Source organism: Culex pipiens, chromosome 2, assembly GCF_016801865.2.
Source record: "Culex pipiens pallens isolate TS chromosome 2, TS_CPP_V2, whole genome shotgun sequence".
NCBI lineage: Eukaryota > Metazoa > Arthropoda > Insecta > Diptera > Culicidae > Culex > Culex pipiens.
This window is the reverse complement of record NC_068938.1, coordinates 86,660,096-86,682,633: the sequence shown is the minus strand read 5'-3', so window position 1 is coordinate 86,682,633 and position 22,538 is coordinate 86,660,096. Positions and strand designations below refer to the sequence as shown.

At 36.4% G+C, this 22,538-nt stretch overlaps 2 protein-coding genes across 6 annotated transcripts in view; one reads left to right on the top strand and one right to left on the bottom strand.

The window, feature by feature from the left end:
• LOC120417353 (F-box/LRR-repeat protein 20-like) overlaps positions 1–22,538 on the top strand; it is a 54,377-nt gene that overhangs the window by 4,673 nt on the left and 27,166 nt on the right. The window contains exons 1-2 of one of the 3 annotated variants that reach the window (XM_039579357.2): positions 9,670–9,809; positions 9,922–10,511. In XM_039579357.2, the coding sequence (XP_039435291.1) occupies positions 10,479–10,511 (33 nt within the window). In that variant the 5' untranslated portion in view covers positions 9,670–9,809; positions 9,922–10,478. Of the gene's footprint in view, positions 1–9,669; positions 9,810–9,921; positions 10,512–22,538 lie in introns of those variants that run through there. The other 2 variants (XM_039579358.2, XM_039579356.2) reach the window with 2 other exon arrangements.
• LOC120417354 (uncharacterized) lies at positions 259–2,164 on the bottom strand. Of its 3 annotated transcripts, XM_039579359.2 has the most exons (4): positions 1,959–2,162; positions 1,139–1,276; positions 893–1,080; positions 259–826 (listed from the first exon to the last, which is right to left on the bottom strand). In XM_039579359.2, the coding sequence occupies exons 3-4, from the start codon at positions 958–960 to the stop codon at positions 496–498; spliced, it is 399 nt and encodes a 132-aa protein (XP_039435293.1). In that variant the 5' UTR covers positions 961–1,080; positions 1,139–1,276; positions 1,959–2,162; the 3' UTR covers positions 259–495. The 3 variants fall into 3 exon arrangements, with proteins under 3 accessions (XP_039435293.1, XP_052563462.1, XP_052563461.1); XM_052707502.1 differs by having other exon boundaries at positions 893–1,276; positions 1,959–2,164; XM_052707501.1 differs by lacking the exon at positions 1,959–2,162 and having other exon boundaries at positions 893–1,335.

The following is a 22,538-nucleotide window of genomic DNA, read 5'->3' as shown; positions in this document are numbered from 1 at the left end:
TGGAGTCGAAGGCATGAATGAGGTCGCGCTCGGAATGTGCACGCTTACCAAATAAAACCAAAAAAATGGTAATTTTCATGATTTTTGGAGTTCAACTCGGATAACACTTTTTTTGGTAAAGTGGGTCGAACTGGCAAAATCATGATTTTCGTGATTTGTCGAGTTCGAGCGTGGGGAAATATTTCACCGGTTGAGAGGTTGCCTACTTGAGGGCGTTTCCAGGGATTTTCTTTGAATTAGTAATTAAACTAGTTGCAGTGAATAATTGATAAACAACTAAACGGCATTTTTATTGAATTATTTGATAATAATTACAAAAATATAATGACAGGACCATATTTTATAAAATAAAGCTTCGTGCAAGAAAGTTTGTCATGGTATTCAATGTTGGTTCCTTGGGGAAAATGGTCACGATCTCTCCTGGTTCCGGCAGGCTGCTTCGCGTTGGGTGGTGCAGCGATATCGAATTCAAGGATTTCGTTCCAGGACCAAAAGTTACACAGGGCTCCTGCGGCCATGACGTTGTTCACTTTTCTCCAGCGTCGTGTTGTCATCGATCCGGTCAGGCAGGCCTACGTCTCGGAAAACTTGTGCAGCGACTACGTGCTGGCCTCGTCGTCGTCGTAGAGCTGCAACTTGCACATAAGCGTGTCGTTGGTCGCCGGCCGCCGGGAAGCCCTGGGAGGAGTTGATCGTTGCCGCCGCCGTCTGCCGAGATCGGTGACAATGATAGAACCCGTTTCTAACGAGTAGGATGACCGTTCGTGCCAAATTTGCCTGCAGCTCGGTTCTTGCTGGATTTCGTCGTTTCGTATAAGTTGGTTGTCTGAAAAAGGTTGAGGTAGAACAGATTTAGTTGTTGTGCAACACTGATGGGACACACCTTCGTCACCTGATGGACAACGTCGAGTCGGACTGATTCACCACACGCCGAAGGTACTTAAAACTCGTCGGCAGCATTCCGGCCCGGTTCTGGCCTTGTTGGTCATTGTTGGTGTTCTTTTCTTGACAACCATGACTTGCTGTCGGGACATGAACGGGTTCGTTCAAAAGCTCTGGTGAATTTTGGTACGCTGGTCCCTGCTGGTAGTATTGCGATGAGTCAACCGGTTGTCTTGGAGAACATCGCTTTCTCAACCAGATCATTTCCCGCAGCATCCTATAGTCCTCGAAACGGACCGCCAGATTAGCTTCCCGATAAAGTCTTGCAACCGCTGGCCCATATTTCCGGATCCCTTTCATTCCGCTTCCACACTGGCCACTTGGTTCTATGGTTCTGCCGGAAAAAGTAAACAAAATATTATAATGTCCTTTTCAAAACTGTCCTGCAAAAAAAATTCGTTTCGATTATTTTGCATACTCTTGCAGGCAATCCGTTCTCCGGGGGGCGAATTCCTTTTGCAAAAGATTGTCCATACCGATTCTTTTGCCTACTCTTGCAGACAATCCGTCCACCGGAGGACGGAACATTGCTCTTAAAAACATCAACCGTTGGACCTAATGATGTTGCCCTATTTGGCAAGCAATTCATCCTCCGGGGCGCGGATTTCTTTTTGTAAAAAATTGTCCGACAAATCCGTCCACCGGTGGACGGAACCTTTTCCCCAATATTGTTCCACCGGTGGACGGATTCTTCTTGCAGAACTTTGTCCACCTTCTCGCAAACGTTGTCGGGCAATCCGTCCACCGGTGGACGGATTCCTATAGCTAAACTTTGTCCACCGGTGGACGGAACCTTTTCGCCAACGTTGGTGGGCAATCCGTCCACCGGTGGACGGATTCCTCTCGCAAAACTTTGTCCACCGGTGGACGGAACGTTTTCGCCAACTTTTGCGGGCAATCCGTCCACCGGTGGACGGATTCCTCTCACTAAACTTTGTCCACCGGTGGACGGAACCTTTTCGCCAACGTTGGCGGGCAATCCGTCCACCGGTGGACAATCCTTCCTTTTAACTTACCAGAAATCCAACCCGAAACTCCGGAGCGCAAAAAACAACTAACATTTATTTAGGAAATGTTTCAAGCGAATTAAAAAAAATCGCTAAGTCCAAAATCACACTTTTGAGAGTTCGCTTAACTGAACTCGTTTTTTGGTGATTTTTACCATTTTTCGAGTTCGCGATTTCGCACTTTTTTGAGTTCGATTAAGCGAACTCCCAAAAGTGCGATTTCTGAACTCCCAAAAGTGCGATTTTCAGTAACCGTGTGTTTGAAATTTGTTTTATTTTATGTTTTCCCTCTCTCTTTAGGTAGGGGAGCTGGGGGTAAGACGGCCAGGCGGGGTAAGACGGCCACCCCACTGTTTTAATAAGTATACTAATTAATATTACTAAAATGTTTAGCAATACTGTTCCTCATGCTAAATAATGCATATGGAGTCACCTTTGCCAAAAATATTGTTTGAAATAGTATAAAAATAGTTCAAAATAAAGAAATAATTTTTGAACTTGAAACTGGATGTAATTTTCATGGATTACAACTTAGGCATTTTTGTTAGATAACAATATGTTTTCCTGTCTTCAAATATTTTTTCATGTTAAATTGAAGTTTTCCCTAGATTATGTCCCTTGAAAAAGTTTAAAAAATGCGATGAGCTATTTACAAAAAATGTTTACAAAAATAATTTATTTGGGGGCAAGACGGCCACCTCCTCCGGGGGTAAGACGGCCACCCGTAATTTGTGGATTTTATTTGATATAGGTTATATTTTTGACGGTTTTTGACTATTAAGACATATTTGTAGATAAAGAAAAAGCATTTTCGATAAAACTATATCCATTTTTAATCAAAATGCTGTTAACTACCGTTTCGACAACATTCTTTACTGTGATATAGCAACACTCATTGAACAGTATGAAATCCTATCAAACTTTTCATAAAAATCGCGAATTTAATATTGTTTACATAATTTTGATTTACTTATTCTAATCGAAATACACAAACTAATAATTTTGCATCAAATTGTGTTTGTTTTGTAGTAAAAATGCACAGTTTTTCATAAAATGTGGTCGCAATAATATGAAATTCACTGAGCCAAAATATTAAATTTTTTATACAGCATTTTCCTTCACATTTGAAACCTGATTTTTTTCAACCAAAATAGTTATGATGTTCAGAGAAGTCTGTTCAACCAACCATGTAGGTATTTGGGTGGATTTAGCAAAGTTATTAAGTAAATTTATAGCACTGGCCGTCTTACCCCACTTGGGTGGCCGTCTTACCCCGCGTATTTCATATATACACGATTTCAATTATTTTTTTAAAATTGCTGAAAAGTATTGAAAATTGGTTTTTAGACCAACTAATTTATGTTATTTCTATAATGGATTAGTAGTAGAACAATATGTACGTAATTTGAGATCAAAATAATCTGTTGTGTAAATTTTATTAGACTTCTCCCTTAGGGTGGCCGTCTTACCCCCATCTCCCCTACCACTTTGTCCTGGTTGGTAACTAAACTATGATTTCAAGGGAAAAATATTCTCATTTTACTGTTGTATGTTGAAAATGGGTTGGAATTACCACTGCTTTGCCATATATAGGCATGGCAGAAGGATGCAGTTCAGTCTGTGCATAGCGATTCTCAAACAGAATTGTTTTAGATAATTTATCTTTTTGAAATTCGGTACAAATTGATACTTTGATGCATTTGTCGCATATATGGACAGATTTATAAGCGGTTCAATTACATATGTACTAGAACGCCCTTCTATCGGATGGGGAAGTAAAACGTCGGTCCATTTGCGAAAAAAAAGGTTTTGAGTGACTCACCACATATAACCTTCGGACGCCTAGAAATGAGCAGAAACTTGCAACAGAGACCACAAAAGACCCGGGGATACGTAACTTTTGAGCCATAGAGAAGAATGGTCAAAAAATCTGCCGCCGAGTTACAGTGAGTCAAATATTTGTCCGTACCCCCCCGTACGGGAAATGTTTGTGATATAAAAGTACATAAAATTCGACTAAAGTGCCATGTTTTATACATCAATCGACGCGGCAGAATGTCCCCTTTAAGACACTGTCATTGGATTTGCAAAAAACTTTTTCTTGAAAAATACAAAAATTGTTTACTGAAAAAAGTCAAAAAAATAGGTCAAATAATTGTCCGTACCCCTAGTAAAAGTACAAAATCTGATCGATTTAAGTGAATTCATTTATGAAATGTTGTTTCAGTGTCAAATACTAGTACCTTTAGCCAGTTTGTGACAACTTTGAACTTCTGATAAGTTTGTTTAGTTAATTTATATTAAAAATTGGATTAAATTTAGTTTTTTAAAGTAAAACTTGTCAAAACATTAGTTTATAAACAACTATTTTTATAAAATTGCTATTTTGTGTTGTAAGAGTCTCTATTGAACAAGTTTCAACAATATTTGTTCAAAATATACATTGATTTCATCTTTTTTATTGACATTTTTCGACCAAAAATACTGTTTCGGAACAATACCGTTAAACAATCCGGATTGTCCCGGAACCGGTTCAACCCCTCGGAGGGAAATTTTGTGGTGATCAGATAGAGGACAAAAAAACCCACCTCTTGCAATTTGAAGCATCCAATTTCGTCCACTACAGCCCGATTACGATTCCCTAGTCTGAAATTTGAAATTTTCAAATTCTCCAAGCAAAACATTCTGACCCAGAACGGTACAGAAATTCTCAGCACGGAAAGTGAAAATTTCAAATTTCAGACTAGGGACTCGTAATCGGGCTGTAGTGGACGAAATTGGATGCTTCAAATTGCAAGAGGTGGGTTTTTTTGTCCTCTATCTGATCACCACAAAATTTCCCTCCGAGGGGTTGAACCGGTTCCGGGACAATCCGGATTGTTTAACGGTATTGTTCCGAAACAGTATTTTTGGTCGAAAAATGTCAATAAAAAAGATGAAAACAATGTATATTTTGAACAAATATTGTTGAAACTTGTTCAATAGAGACTCTTACAACACAAAATAGCAATTTTATAAAAATAGTTGTTTATAAACTAATGTTTTGATAAGTTTTACTTTAAAAAACTAAATTTTATCCAATTTTTAATATAAATTAACTAAACAAACTTATCAGAAGTTCAAAGTTATCACAAACTGGCTAAAGGTACTAGTATTTGACACTGAAACAACATTTCATAAATGAATTCACTTAAATCGATCAGATTTTGTACTTTTACTAGGGGGTACGGACAATTATTTGACCTCTTTTTTTAACTTTTTTCAGTAAACAATTTTTGTATTTTTCAAGAAAAAGTTTTTTGCAAATCCAATGACAATGTCTTAAAGAGGACATTTTGCCGCGTCGATTGATGTATAAAACATGGCACTTTAGTCGAATTTTATGTACTTTTATATCACAAACATTTCCCGTACGGGGGGGTACGGACAAATATTTGACTCACTGTATGAAGTTTTGAAAAAATAGTGATTATTGGAAAAATATCGAAATTTCATGAAACAAAAAAAAATTACCTCATTTTTTTATGTAAAATTTAATTTGCAATCCAAAGTAGAGGGCTCCGTTTTCAATACATAGCCACCTAAAGTTTGATTTTAGCGAAATATTTGCAGTTTTTAGATTTTTTTTAAACAGTGACCATGAGTGACCATTTCTAAAAATATTGTTGTTGAAAAGTTCAGAAAATTTGCTATAAAATTGTCTAAGAGACTTTGAAGATTCGATTCAAATTTTACCGATTTTCGAAAACAACATTTTGAACAAAAAAAAGACCAAGACTAACAATATAAAAGGGCAAAACATTAAAAATCATGCCCTTTTGAAATGTTTGTCTTGATTAATTGTTATTTCAATTTTGTTTTCGCAAAGATCGGGAACTTCGAATCGAATCTTCAATGTGTCTTAGACAATTTTATAGCAAACATTCTGAACTTTTTAACAACTCTATTTTTAGAAATGGTCACTCATGCAGCGTTGCCACATGTACAGATATTTTTGGCACAGACCAAACACTCAAACTAATTATTTTTACAGTTAAAATACACTTGAGTAGTTTTTGTAAACTGCACTTAAAAGATAAACATTTTTTGCATCTTTTTACTTGTTTAGTTTTTGGTAAAAATGTTTTTCTTTAAAGTTATACTTGATTGAGTGTTTGGTCTGTGCCAAAAATATCTGTACGTGTGGCAAGCCTGCACTCATGGTCCCTATTTTTAAAAAGGGGCCATCCATAAACACTGTGGATACCTTAGGGGGTTGGCGATTGTCCACGCTCCATCCATACAAAAAAGATTTTATTTGCATGAAATCGTCCACGACGGGTGGGTGGGTGGAGGGGGGGGGGGTTGAGATTTAAAAAAGAGTGTCCCAACTCGAAAAACTGCAAATATTTCACCAAAATCAAACTTTCGGTGGCTATAACTTGAAAAGAACTTTTCGATTGCAAATTCAATTTTACATAAAAAAAATCAGGTAATTTTTTGTTAATGAAATTTCGATTTTTCAAAACATCTCTATGACTCAAAAAAATCTCGAAAATAAAAAAAAACTATTTTTAGAAATTGAGTTTTTGTTAAAAAAATAATTAAAAAATCGACATTTTTTCTGTGTACTTTTTTTTCTTAATTGTCCTCAACAATACCTACAACTACAACAAAGACACAAAATTGATCACAAAATTCACTCAAAAGTAACAGCTGTTTGAAGTTGTATGGAGACTTTTATGGGTGAACCAAAGAAACAAAATAGCTTCTTTGGTCATAGATAGGTATCCGGGACCGTGGTGTAGGGGTAAGCGTGGTTGCCTCTCATCCAGTCGGCTTGGGTTCGATCCCAGACGGTCCTGGTGGCATTTTTCGAGTAGAGATTTGTCTGACCACGCCTTCCGTCGGACAGGAAAGTTAATTTTGGCCCCGGTCCAACCTAGAGGGTTAGGTCGTTAGCTCAGTCCAGGTGTAGGAGTCGTCTCCCTGGGTCCTGCCTCGGTGGAGTCGCTTGTAGGCAGTTGGACTCACAATCCAGAGGTCGTCAGTTCGAATCCCGGGGTGGATGGAAGCTAAGGTGTAAAAAGAGGTTTGCAATTGCCTCAACAATCAAGCCTTCGAACAGCTAGTTTCGAGGAGGAATCTCGCAATCGAGAACGCCAAGGCCAATGCTGTAGAGCGAATAATTTAATTTTGATTTTTTTTTTGTCATAGGTAGGGTTAGTGAAATTTCACGATTTCGCGGACAGCGTGAAATCCGCGAAATTTGGCTTTTTCCGCAAAATCCCGTGAAATTGTATTTTTGTGTGAAACTGCAACGATTTTTCTCAATTTTTTTTATCAAACTCAAATAGGAATGAAAATAATGATAATGATACCCTTGTTCAATTACTTAGGGTTATTGAATTTTGACGATTTCGCGGACGGTGTAAAATTCTTGAAATTTATCAATTTTCAGATTTTTTTTTTTCAAATGAGATCGTAATAAATATTTTTACCACAGAGGTTATTTATGTAATTTCAATTGATAAGCTTACTTTGAACCATTTGAAGAATTATTCAGATTTTTCAGTTTTTTAGAAACTAACTAAATTTAGTATTATTTCATTCACTGTAGTAAAAATGTTACTACTATTTTATTTGAAAAGTATAATTTCAAAATCCACAGCACCTAAAAGGACCTAATAAAAACAAGTTATGAATAGAAGAAAAATAATTTCAAAAGAAATTAAATTATTCAAGCTTCGTTTTACTCAAAATAAAAGGTAGAGTATTTTTTAACTTTAAAATCACATTTGAAAAACATTTCAGATTTTTTTCAGAGTCCTGTTTAATTTTAACGTTATTTGATTATTTGGGTGGATGATTCCCGTGGAAGTTAAAAAATTCCACCGTTTTTGTTTTCTGTTCTTATTCTGATTACAAATTTCGATTTCGTCACAAATTATAGTATTTTTGCCTATTGATTTTAAATTAACTTTTTGAAATGAGATGAAAACCTTCAAAATTATTTTGAATGGGTTAAATGTCGCAGAAAATTCATACTATTTTATTCATTTTGGCTGGACAAGATTGTCAAATATTGCTTTGATATGAAATTCAAACAAATGTAAACTGATAAAACAGAAGCAAATCAGCTAAAATTTTTAGCTTTATTCGTCGAATATTTCAAAAGCAGTTCAATTAACGAGAATAGTTACGCATGCCCTACATTTTGTTTCAAAATATAAAAAGAGCCATAAACTAGTTGAAAACTTTTTTGAAAATTGGGAGTTTTTTTTTTGAGTCACGTTCAAATTTTGTGAAGATTTTTTAGTTTAGTTAAGAATAATGTATAATGAACCGGCTCTGTGGCTTAATGGTTATGGCTTCTGTCTCCCAAGCAGAAGGTTCAGGGATCAAATCCCGGTCGGTACCTTTGAAATTTGGAATCAGGAATTTGAATATGAATAAAAACAAAAATGAATCAGGTGGGATTCGAACTCACACCTTTGGATTGGTTGTCTGGGACGCTAAGCAGTCGGCTATCAGAAGGTTTGCATTTGCATTCTAGCAGTGAATTTATGCGTAGTGTTGAAACATGTTACCTCTTCTTCTTATATTATTAAATACGCGCTGATCCCTGAGGGGATTGGAAGTCTAAATATAGATCGAGTTTCCTTCAGATGCTTGCTTCTATGTTTAGGCGGGGCCGAACAATGCCCAGCGACCTCGGAATTGGACCGCAAGGAGCTCTGTCATTCTGAAATGGGTCGTTGGAAGCAGCGCGAGGGCTATCACCACCTAATACCCGGAACTGAGATAAGCTGTATCTGCATTCGACATGTACACAGTCTGATACAAATTATACTTTCCCATAATTTCGCTACCGGTTAGCGGGTATTGGACCACACACACAGTTAAGAATAATGTATAATGAAGCTTAAAGAGTAGTTTCTGTGATACAAACCTAAGATTATCAGAGTTATTTTAACAATTTTCACGTTCCGCGAAATTTGCGTGAAATTTGGAGTTTTGAAATTGAGGTCCCCGTGAAATTTGCTATTTTCGAGCGTGAAAAATCACTAAGCCTAGTCATAGGTAAAGAGAATTTAAAATAGCCATGTTAATTAAAAAAAAAAATTAATGCATTCTCCTGGATTTGTTGGCCAGGCCTGTACTGCCCATGATCGTACAAATGTTCCGTATGCAAATATGTGGCGCGGTTTTCGCATATTTTATTTTGGAAAAATTAAACCGTCCTAAGATTTCCAACGTTCCAAAATTAAAAAGAGGAAATTTCAAATTTTTCATCGAATTTGAGTTTTATTTTCAAATTTACTATAAATTGGAAAATTTCTAGATCCCCTACCATATGTGTTAATCGTACTTTTTTTACTCTACAGCAGAAATCTAAACGTTGAACTATATATGTAATTAGAACAGTAACAACAACGTTGACCTATTTAAAGCGTTAACCCCGCGAAGATAATTTTAAGTGGTAGCTTAAACCCCACAAGTTTTGTCTTGCTTTCCCAAACACAAACACGCCAAATAAACATTTAAATCGCAATCATCTCTTACTCCACTTGCAAGCGTGTGGTGGAGCTGCATACTCCACACATTCACAGCGAAGAGAACAGGAATGAATGCACCGCGCTCCGATGCTTATGAATGAACAGAACTCAACCTGGTTGGGCGATTGTTCTACAGTACCAGAGATGTTCTAGCTGATTCTCTCGGTGGCTCTCAGCGCTTCTCTCGTCGAACTCTTGGGGGAGGAACATACCAACACAGTGGGCGGCCTGGGGCCTGTCCGCCGCGAACCGGGAGCAGTTCGACGTTGACTTCTCTGGCTGGTTGGTCGCGGTTCGTTGATGGTCGTGAGTCGACGTGAGTGTATGTACGACGACGACGACTAAAGAAGAGAAAATAAAAAAATAAACTTCGCCATATTGAATCGTGCGAGAAGTTCTGCTTCTGATGGATTTTACTTTTTCTCCCCTGGCAGATTCCGAGTGCGGTCCGTGATTTCCGGAGGTTTGGTTCCGTGCGCGGTGAAGGCTTGAACTGCGGCGATAGTTGAAGATACGCTGTGAAGGAAAATTTGGAGCAAGTGCTGTGCACTGAACACTCACAGGTCGCCGTAGACACACCAAGGCCGACCCGTGGAGCATTGCTTCAGATGTCGAGCGAAGATTCGGACGGAGCGATTGCGGCTGCAGATTGTGACCTCTTTGGTAGTGCTGTGAAAGTTAGTTAAAGTACTAAATCAGCGCAAGAAGATTCTGTGTTTTGCCCGAGGGCCAATAATATAAATTTCGCGTGATTGTGTATGTGCTCGACAAAGAAGCTCTAGTGAGAGTGTGCCCGCTTCCTCCCCCCATCCGATCGGGCGCGTGTGAGTGTGATCTGAAAGCTGGAGGAGCAGCGCTGGGGTTTGCGAGCTCCAAAATCATTCAGAAACGTCGCTCAGTCAGCGGATCAACGACGTCGCAGAAGACGACGGCAAAGACGGTGGTGCAGCAACAGCAGCAACAGTGGAGGAAACCGAAAAGTGCGGACAAGATGAGCCAAGCGGTGTCCAGAAATAGATTCGAGGTTAGTATATATGTTCATCCTAAAAATAAGCCATGTTGATAAAGCTCCACTTTGAGCGATCACTCTGAAGACTGTGTGTCCTCTTATGAATGACCGCGGCGCGCGCACACACGCATCACCACGCGTAGTCTGAAGGTCTCGTCGCGAACAAAGAAACTCTTACCCGTTCGTACCCTCCGCTCCCCGCCTCAATCCCATGCCGCCGAACGAGACTTGAACTCTTGTAAACAATCTCACAAATTGGCTCGACATACGGGCGTCGAGTTTGTCCAGCCCGAAACACTACCTTCCCAAAGTCGCGCGCTGATCCTGGCAAAGTGGCATGGTTACGACGCAATTCACCAGCAGAAGGTGTCCGTACGTAACAAGAACAACAGAACAAGTCTCCTTCCGATGTCGACGTTGCGTCGAAGTCGGCGGGGCAGGGCAGGTCCATGAACCCCTCCATATCAGCACAACACACATACCTGCTGGACGCTTCTCGCGCGGAAGAGTGTGACGCAGAGGCTCGTTAGTATAGTGAGCTAAGTGAAGTAGTCTAGTTATAGTCAGTTGGGTTTCCCTTTGGAGAGTTGGTTTGGTAAATGGAATGAAACTGTTAACTTATATATAATTTCGGCAGTGTTGAGTTAATGATGCATTTAGATTCTATCTCATCGCCGTGCTCGTGCTAATTTGTCGCTCGTGCATTTCTGGCCAAATTGTGTTAAAATGCCATTTTATGCAGGTATGAATGCCTCTTCTTTGACCTAAAAATTCAATTTCGTACCTGAGATATTCAACAAAACCATAAAAAAATGGTGTTATCCTGTCACACCCTGCTAGTGCGACAACTGTCCAAAGATATTGTGGTCAGAGGACGTTTTGTCACATGTAGATGCCCAACTACTGTTTACATTTTTGATTTTATCTCGAAAATACGGCAACCAACTTAAACCAAATTTTGAGACAATGCTCAAACAAACCAACCAAACAAAAGGTGTTTGCTATTGCTTACATTGCTTGCATAAGCCAAACAATAAAACACGTTTTTCTCGGAGCGTCAAAAAGCGACGTGTGACAAGATAGCACGAGCTCGTTATCATGTAAACTATAAGAAAATCTTCTGAAATAAGAGCTTTTTTCCTTGTAATTGTAGATAATTCCACGATATATTATTTAACACATAGCCCTAATGAGCTTGACAAACTTAATTTACATTTTTCTCGACTTTTGCTGTCCTAAATTCATGATCAATTATCAAAAATTGTCAAGCAAAATGTACCTCAACATACTTGAAACATATTCACAGTTAAGCTGCTATTGATAATTAAATTGTGTATTTGTCAAACTTAGTAGACTATGTAGGGACCATCCATAAACCACGTGGACACTTTAGGGGGGGGGGGGGTATGGCGATTGTCCACGCTCCATACAAAAAAGTTTTTTTATGTATGAACAATTGTCCACGGGGGGGGGGGGGGGGGTTGAGATTCTCAAAAAAGTGTCCACGTGGTTTGTGGATGGTCCCGTACTTACAATGTGGTCTCGAAAGTTTGAATTTTAGAAAAGACCATTCTGCCTTTCTACGCATAACTATCCCATGTTCGAAACGAGAAAAACGCGTTTGACAATTTTTTATTTGACCAAAACGTTCACGGAGACTTCTCTATGACGAAAGAAGCCATTTTGCATAATTGGTTGTCCCATAGATGTCTCGATATAATTTTGGCAGCTTTCTTCACAAAAGTGATTTGTAAATATTAGAAAATCTGTATCTGGAAGGAATTTTCCGATCGATTTGTTTTCTTCGGCAAAATTGTAGATACAGTAGTTGTTCGGTAACTGGGCGTTGTCTAACTGGGTGCTTTTTAACTGGGCGCTCGATAACTGGGCCGTAGCCCAGTTAAAAAGCAGACAAACGCCAAAAAACCAAAACAAACCGAAATCACCGAGGGGTTAATGGATGCAAAAATCATGGTCAACAAATAAAAAAACTTTTTTTTTAACTTTTATGTAATTTCAAGTCACAATTAGAGAAATATGAAAAGTAATCATTGTAAACAAATTTGAGTAACTTTTATTTTTAAATAAATATTATGTATCGGTAGTCCCCTCGTTATTTTTCGTTCAGCCCAGTTAGCGAACAGCATTCAATGACTGGGCTACGTTCTCAGCCCAGTTACCGAACAACTACTGTAATGGCTAAGACCATAAAAAAAATAAAAAATAATTTTGGAATCCCGGGAATTCCCGAGATCCCGGGAAATTTTCGTAACAGTCATAAAATCTATGTTTTCATTATATTTGTTATGTCTTTCAAGCTTACAATCATAGAATTAGCTCAATCATATTAATTGGTGATTATGTACACTTAAATCTAAACAAGAACGACAGTTTTTAAAATTAAATTTCTTTGTCATGCTTTGGATTTTTAAATGAACTACAACGTGTAAAATAAACTTACATAAATATATTTCTTTTTTATATGACATGATCAGATGAGCTTGAACAATTTCTTTGAAAATATCTAAAAAACGAGGCGACAGCAAATAAAATGACAATTTTAGATAAGTTTTTAATTTCATTCATTTACGACATTTTTCGCAATCCCGAATAAAAGACTTTTGAATGGAATTTTTGCATACATCCATGTGTTACTCATTGATACTACCCTAGTAACATCTATGGTTTTAAGTAGGCCATAAATGCTTATTTAGGGTTTATGAGAGTTTTTAGAACAATGATAAAACCTGTACGTTTAAAAATGTTACTAGGATAGCGCTGAAAAGTTCAACTTTCACAAAAAAATCGGTGATCTGTGAAATTGTTTTGTTCTGTTCCTGTTTTAACCAAAGTCATTCAAAACATCATGCAAAAAATGGCTGAATATTTGTCTAAACTCGTTTCATTTGTCCTGATTTGCCCCACATGCCAGTGTTTGATGAAAAATAATTTGATTTGATTTTTTTTTATAAATTTTAAATCATAAATACAAAAATGCTGAAATTTGTATGACCCAATCTCTACCCCAGACCCAATGTCACCCTGATGGCTGTATATATATATACAGCAATTCCATTTGAAAAGAGGCTAAACCGAAAAAAAGGTCTCCAATCGGGCTCAAATTTTTCTGGGGGTTCCTTGGCCAAAATAATTTGACCCGTATTTTTTTGTTTGGCCATTAGGGTGACCTACATCGTGCTAGGGTGGTTCGAAAAATGGCAATTTTCGTCATTTTTCGCAAAAACCACTTTTTTCGAAAAATCATATCTCCGCGCCATTTCATCCGATTTTAGCTGTCTTAGACGCAAAAGAAAGGTGATGAGTTTGGCTATTTGAGAAAAATAGTAAGAAGTTCCAAAAATCTAGCTTAACTAGAGTTTTAGTGAAAAAAGTTGATTTTTTGCCGATTTCGTCATTTTCCTGTTTATGCGCGCGGCGCGTCAAAAAACGTACTTTTTATTTTCAAAAAATCATATCTCGGAAACGTACGGTTCGACATTGCCAATTTTTTGATATGTTATGTGAAATTTTCCGAGGAATCCGATAAAAATATTTTCAGACATAGGCTCTTTGGTCCAGACACGGTCAAAACGTCATTTTAAGTTTTCATACGACTTTTTCAATAGTTAAGCTAGATTTTTGGAACTTCTTGCTATTTTTCTCAAATAGCCAAACTCATCACCTTTCTTTTGCGTCTAAGAAAAAAGTGGTTTTGCGAAAAATGACGAAAATTGCCATTTTTCGAACCCCCCTAGCACGATGTAGGTCACCCTAATGGTCAAACAAAAAAATACGGGTCTAATTATTTTGGCCAAGGAAACCCCAGAAAAAATTTGAGCCCGATCGGAGAATCGGTTTAGGCTCTTTTCAAATGGAATTGCTGTATAGATATCTCAATCTTTTAAAAATATATAAATGAAAAAAGAAATATTTGAAGCGCTAGGCATTTTTCCGATAGGTAAACTAAACTTTCCTTAATACACTAAATATGCTGCTGATATATGCCGAATACAAATTATGATGCTTTAAAATTATTATCGATCATGAGGTATTCAACTGTGCACCTATTTCTACAACCAAATCTGAATTTCCAGACCAGTTGAGATTTCCAAAAAAGTGTCCACGTGGTTTGTGGATGGTCCCTTCCACTTTTCAATGAAAAGATTCTCGTTTTTGCAATTCCCTGAGTTGTTCCTGTTCTGTTTATATGTAAAACACAAATCACATCCATCATCACTTCGAACGAATCGGCTTCAGCAGCTCAGGACGGGAAGCAGTTCTAAGAAGAGAAACCACCATTGAAATAAAAACGTGGTAATGCTAATTGCCAATGGAGCTGTTCCACAACCCACTACTGATCCACCAAGTACTTTGTAACTCTATACTGAGCCGTATACATTTTGGTTCTTTCCGTAACCCATGCGGCCTGTTGACCATGGTGCTGTGTGGTTCCACATGAACTGGCCACTTTTTGTTTGTAGCATGTTGCCTATTCTAATTGGTTCCCCTTCTTTGTCTTTCAAACTTTGCTGTACACCATCATCACGAATGAATCAAATACCTTTTTGAACGGAACGGTCAGCTCAGCTCAACACCTCGCACACAAATTCATCATAATGCAAATGTGCGCGGGATATATTTGTTTACACGACATTCGGCATCTTTTGTGCGAACTGTTTGTAAATAAATCGTTTGCGCATTTGCTCCAATTTCACGGAATCGAACCAACAACAACAACAGTAGGCAAGGCAAAGTGTCCCAAGGGCGGCGCCTGTATAATGCAATGCTGGCCGTCGAAGGGCTACTTTAGGGCAAGGAGATCCATTTAAATTGTTTTAAATTGGGTACACCGTGGATGGTCAGCAGGTTTGTATATTATTGAGCGATGACGGCACAATGACAGCGACAAAGTTAGACTTGATGCGAAAAGCGGATTAGCGAGGAGTTCTAAAGAGGAATAATGTGGCACTTGACATTGCAGAGACAGAGTTACTGGGTAATTCTCTACCAACTCAGACGAAATCGAGAAAAGTTGCCCCAACATCTCTTCGATTTGCGTGAAACTTTGTCCTAAGGGGAAACTTTTGTCCCTGATCAAGAATCCGAGGTCCGTTTTTTGATATCTATTGATATTTTTTTATTTGGGCGGTACGACCTCTTCCATTTTTGAACATGCGAAAAGAGAGATATTTTTCAATCATTTGCAGCCTGAAACGGTGATGCGATAGAAATTTGATGTCAAGAGACTTTTATGTAAAATTGGACGCTAGATTTGATGGCGTACTCAGAATTCCGAAAAAACGTGTTTTTCATCGAAAAAACACTCAAAAAGTTTTAAAAACTCTGCCACTGTAAAAAATTTTGGAACATGTAATTTTAATGGAAATTTAATGTACTATTCGAATCTAAATTAACACAGAAGGGTTTTTTTTTTATTTAGATAAAAAAAAAACATTTTCAAATTCGTGTTTTTTCTAACTTTGCAGGGTTATTTTTGAGAGCGTAAATGTATTTTACAAAGTCAGACAATTACAAAAATGTTGATATATAAACATAAACATATTTTACGAGTTTTTTTTCTAAAAAAGTTTCTTTTTTTGTTTCTTTTTGTTTCGTCGTCCGTGTCTGTCGCGGGTAGAGGGTGACGAGCGGGAATTCCCGGGAAAAATTTCCCGGGAAATTGACCATTTTTGGACCTCTCGATTCCCGGGAAATTCGGTCGAGACTCCCGGGAAAATTTAAACTTATAAATATCGAAGCAAAATTATGTAAACTTATCAGAAAAAAAAACATTTAAAAAATTCTAAATTGTTTAGAACATTGAATGTCCAATGTTTGATGTTCAAGTTCGAATAAACCAATGTTTCTCTAATCTTCTTATTCAGACAGTGTAAATTTTAACTTGTCGAAAGTTCCAATAACTATAATTTAGAGAAGCCAAAAAAAGGTGGACCCAAACATTTACCTTAAAAAATATTTAGCAGTTACACCTCAAGTATGAATGTTGCCAGAAATCAAATGTTTTTTTTTCAAATATTATTTTTTCGAATTATTTGTAAAAGTCGTTGTCGTTGTTTATCATATTGCAAAATTCCCGATAGTGGGAAATTATATATAAGCTATATTAGTTATTTTTTACAAAAATCTAATAACAAGTTTCACAATCACTCAGTGCGAGTTAAGATTCGTAAATATTTTAAACAACAATTTTGAGTCTTAAAAAACTCAAGAAACGATTTTGTTTTTGCAGATTCAGAAAAAAAATAATCAAAAGTTTTATATAGTTCCGCAAAACAATGAGGCTGTTTAAATTAACGTTTCATAGAATTAGTGTGAATTAACAGTAACTGAATTCATTTAAAAGAAACAAATTTATTACTTTTCATTTTAAATTTTTGACACTGTTGGCGTAGTAAAAAAACTCCCGGGTCCCGGGAATTCCCGGGAAATTGTCAAGTTCAACTCTCGATTCCCGGGAAATTGAAAATCTCGAGAATCGTCACCCTCTAGTCGCGGGTGACCATGAACGGCCATGATCAACGACGACCAACTTTTTCAACACTTTTATTTTCGTAAAATCGCGATAACTCATGATGTTTATAAGGAAATCTCTTTTGTTTATGCATCCAATTTTTTTTTAATTGTCTGCTCTACAAATGTGTAGAACATTGTTACACTCTAAAGAAAACCCTGCAAAGTTAGTGAAAACTCGAAATTTTAAAATGAAAACTTTTGATCTAAATGAAAAAAATGACACTTCTGGGTTAATGTAGATGCGAAAAGTACATTTTTTTTAATTTAAAAATTTCCCTTAAAATTACATGTTAAAAAAATACAATTGAGTAACGGAAAATGGCAGAGTTTTCAAAACTTTTTTAGTGTTTTTTTTAATTGAAAATACATTTTTTTCGGAATTTCTGAATCGGGCATCCAATTTTACATAAAAGTTCCTTTGACACCAAATTTCTATCTAATCACCGTATCAGACTGCAAAATTATTGAAAACACCTCTTTTTTCGCATGTTCAAAAATGGGAGGGGTCGTACCGCCCCTCCGTCACGAGATATCAAAAAACGGACCTCGGATTCGTGATCAGGGACAAAAGTTACCCCTTAGGACAAAGTTTCACGCAAATCGAAGAGGGGTCGGGGCACCTGCTGTGTGAGTTGGCGGAGAATTACCCATTAATGTTGAAATCTTTATGGGTCGGTACACCTTAATCGTTCACAAAACAGTGCAAAATTTAAATCAACATTTTCTGATCAACCTCAAACATGGTACATAATGTGATATTATGTAAGAGGAATCAAACCAAGAAATTTTGAGAAACTTTTTATTTTACGAAATTGGGCCTACTGAACCCAAACTGATACTCTTTTTAGAGAACTTGTTAAGAAAAATGAAACTGTTTTTTTAAAGTGCTCTAAACATCAAAATTTGCAAAAACCGTTAGTGGAAATCGATTCTCCAGACAATTTTAGATAAAAGTCTCCATATTGACCATTGTCCTAAGTCCAATCCTTGTGAAGTTACAGCGGTTTTAAAAATAAAAATGTTGGAAAAATAGATTTTTTGAGGGTTTTTGGCAATTTCTGTATGACAGACTTGATTTTTCAGGCTCGAAAATATTTTTACCGGAAAGCTCGTACAATTTCCCATTAGTTTGTCTTTGACCACATTTCAATTGGATGTATGGGCTTACAGATATAAGCTAATTACATTGCTCATAATTGAAAACATAATATTTTTTTAGTGTAGTGTAGTAACCTGGATAGTAAATTAGCTTATATCTGTAAGCCCATACATCCAATTGAAATGTGATCAAAGACAAACCCTCCACAAATCTATTTTTTCAACATTTTTATTTTTAAAACCGCTGTAACTTCACAAGGATTGGACTTAGGACAATGGTCAATATGGAGACTTTTATGTAAAATTGTCTGGAGAATCGATTCCCACTATCGGTTTTTGCAAATTTTGATGTTTAGAGCACTTTTGAAAAAAAAAAAACAGTTTCAGTAAATGATTTAAATATTTTTTAGGTGAGTTGCTCCATCCTGCATTTTTTTGTGAGTCTTTTTGTAACATCTTAGGCTATTTTCACAAAAATTTTGAACGAAAAAAAATCGTGGGCTTACCTTTAAATTTTACTTTCAAACTTAAAAATCAAAAAAATCTCCTAAAAGTGGATTGTTTTTTTGTTTCAGTGTATTTTTTCGGAAAGCCCGCCAAATTTCCTACAAGTTTGTCTTTGACCACTTTTTGATACGATGCAACGGCTTCGAGATACAGCAATATTTAAATTACGAAATACAAAAATATTGAAAACACTTACGCCCTTCTCAAATGTCATTATCGAGTGTAACTGGCTCCATATACACAAAAATGGCTTATATAAGCGTAGGATAACATGTCTACAAAGTTTCATTGAAATCCGAGAGCGTCGAGAAAAAAGTACCTAAAAAATCCTGTTTTGGGCTGGAATGGCTCCTTTAATGAAATGATTCACTAAAGTAACTAGATTGCTACCATTAAACCCGGTAAGAAAGAATTGAAATGTTATCAAAATCCAAACCATATTTCAAACAAACGGCGATAGCTAACCTCTCGCTGAGCCACTGATTACTACTGAGCAGTTCTCTAGGATTTCGGTCATTCGATTTTTTTTGTATTTTTTAATCCGACTGAAACTTTTTTGGTGCCTTCGGTATGCCCAAAGAAGCCATTTTGCATCATTAGTTTGTCCATATAATTTTCCATACAAATTTCGCAGCTGTCCATACAAAAATGATGTATGAAAATTCAAAAATCTGTATCTTTTGAAGGAATTTTTTGATCGATTTGGTGTCTTCGGCAAAGTTGTAGGTATGGATATGGACTACACTGGAAAAAAATGATACACGGTAAAAAAAAATTGGTGATTTTTTTATTTAACTTTTTATCACTAAAACTTGATTTGCAAAAAAACACAATTTTTGATTTTTTTATTTTTTGATATGTTTTAGAGGACATAAAATGCCAACTTTTCAGAAATTTCCAGGTTGTGCAAAAAATCATTGACCGAGTTATGAATTTTTTAATCAATACTGATTTTTTCAAAAAATCGAAATATTGGTCGCAAAATTTTTTCAACTTCAAATTTCGATGTAAAATCAAATTTGCAATCAAAAAGTGCTTTAGTAAAATTTTGATAAAGTGCACCGTTTTCAAGTTAAATCTATATTTAGGTGACTTTTTTGAAAATAGTCGCAGTTTTTCATTTTTTTAAATTAGTGCACATGTTTGCACACTTTTGGAAAAAAAATATTTTCGAAAAGCTGAGAAAATTCTCTATATTTTGCTTTTTCGGACTTTGTTGATACTACCTTTAGTTGCTGAGATATTGCAATGCAAAGGTTTAAAAACAGGAAAATTGATGTTTTCTAAGTCTCACCCAAACAGCCCACCATTTTTTAATGTCGATATCTCAGCAACTAATGGTCCGATTTTCAATGTTAATATATGAAACATTTGTGAAATTTTCCAATCTTTTCGAAAACATTTTTTTCAAAATTTTCAAATCAAGACTAACATTTCAAAAGGGCCAAACATTCAATATTACGCCCTTTTAAAATGTTAGTCTTGATTTGAAAATTTTGAAAAAAATGTTTTCGAAAAGATCGGAAAATTTCACAAATGTTTCATATATTAACATTGAAAATCGGACCATTAGTTGCTGAGATATCGACATTAAAAAATGATGGGCTGTTTGGGTGAGATTTAGAAAGCATCAATTTTCCTGTTTTTAAACCTTTGCATTGCAATATCTCAGCAACTAAAGGTCGTATCAACAAAGTCCGAAAAAGCAAAATATAGAGAATTTTCTCAGCTTTTCAAAAATATTTTTTTTCCAAAAGTGTGCAAACATGTGCACTAATTTAAAAAAAATGAAAAACTGCGACTATTTTCAAAAAAGTCACCTAAATATGGATTTAACTTGAAAACGGTGCACTTTATCAAAATTTTACTAAAGTACTTTTTGATTGCAAATTTGATTTTACATCGAAATATGAAGTTGAAAAAATTTTGCGGCCAATATTTCGATTTTTTGAAAAAATCAGTATTGATTAAAAAATTCATAACTCGGTCAATGATTTTTTGCACAACCTGGAAATTTCTGAAAAGTTGGCATTTTATGTCCTCTAAAACATATCAAAAAATAAAAAAAATTAAAAATAGTGTTTTTTTGCAAATAAAATTTTAGTGATAAAAAATTAAATAAAAAAATCACCAAATTTTTTTTACCGTGTATCATTTTTTTCCAGTGTAGTCCATATCCATACCTACAACTTTGCCGAAGACACCAAATCGATCAAAAAATTCCTTCAAAAGATACAGATTTTTGAATTTTCATACATCATTTTTATATGGACAGCTGCGAAATTTGTATGGAAAATTATATGGACAAACTAATGATGCAAAATGGCTTCTTTGGGCATACCGAAGGCACCAAAAAAGTTTCAGTCGGATTAAAAAATACAAAAATTTAAATTGAAGAAAAAAGACCGATTTTGTAGAGAATTGCTCTAACTGCATCGTTTGCGTTAGATGCGCTTCCTGGCGTAAACAACAGTCAGTGTCCGTTTTGGCTGTACGCTGCCTAGTCAAAACATTTTACAAATACTGTGGCATAACCAACCAACCATTGATAAGATAATACGGGCAGTATGCACTGGGATGAAAGCTATAGTGTAAACAAGCTTCAAATGTGACAGAATGTTGCAGCTTTTTATTTGTTGTTTGTGGTTTAACCATAACACAATTTTTAAACTTTTTATAAGGAATGAAAACCAATTAAGATTTTTTATGAGTAGTAATTTGTTGTCAAGTTTTAATAAAATCAAACACAAGTAATTTTCTCGTCCAGGATTACTGTTTGAGGCATCCACCGTCTGCACGTATCCAGATCGGTACACGTGGAACGTCCGCCGTATTGTTTGCACAATATTGCAAGACCTTCATCAACTCGCTCAGGCATGATGCACTTTTGACGACCACCAGCAGAACTGCGTGTGGTCTCCTCCTGGTGGCAGCCACCACCCTCGCGATGACTTTTTTTCTGCATTTTTCCACACTCCTCCACCTTGTTACAGGTTGCAGCTGGCTGGTTCGTGGTTCTTTGTTCCACGTGTCGCCACCAGTCTGCGCCGGCGAGTATTTTCCGGAGAAAAACGCGTTGGCCATGCGCAGCAGCCCAACCCCCGTCAGCTGAACTGAAACTAAACAAATCTTCACGAGTCTCTCGTGCGATACTCCAGACAAGAAAGAAAAATGCAATTTGGTGTTGCACCAGCGGGGAACGGAGCAGACAACCGTCAGCAGTGCAGCAGACACACGCTCACTGCTGATGGTGCATGTGTAGTGTAATTTTTCAGGTTCTATTTTCTCGTCGTTTGAAAAATCTGCTTCGGAAGATTCGGGGCGGTACGACCCCTTCAATTTTTTAACATTTGAAAAAAAAACGTATTTAAAAAAAAAACGGCCTGCAATGATTGCAAATCAATCAAATTGCAAATTTGATTTAAAAAAAGTTTTATGTAAAATTGGATTTTTTTCATTTAAAAAAAATAAAATAGTTCAAAAATTCTGCCATTTTTCATTACTTGACTGTGACTTTTTTTGGGGAATGGCATTTTAAGGAAAATTTAATGTTCTTTTCGAATCTGCAATAACCCAAAAGGGTATTTCTTTACTAAGAACAAAAAAAAATCATCTTAAAATTTCAATTACAAAAATTATGATTTATAAACATAAGATGCTTGCTTGTAACCATCACGTGTAATATCGATTTTACGAAAAAAAAAATTGAATTCGAACCAGCAACCTCTGGATTGTAGGCCCAGTGCGCGGTACGATTGATCCACACGGGCGGGCAACTTAATTGATTTGAGCTAAAAGTGAGCATTTTCGTGTTTTGACATATTCTACAATTTTGTTCAGCCATGGCCTACTTTTGGTGAAATTTATTTTTCAAAAACAATCGTCACAGAAGGCTATGGAATT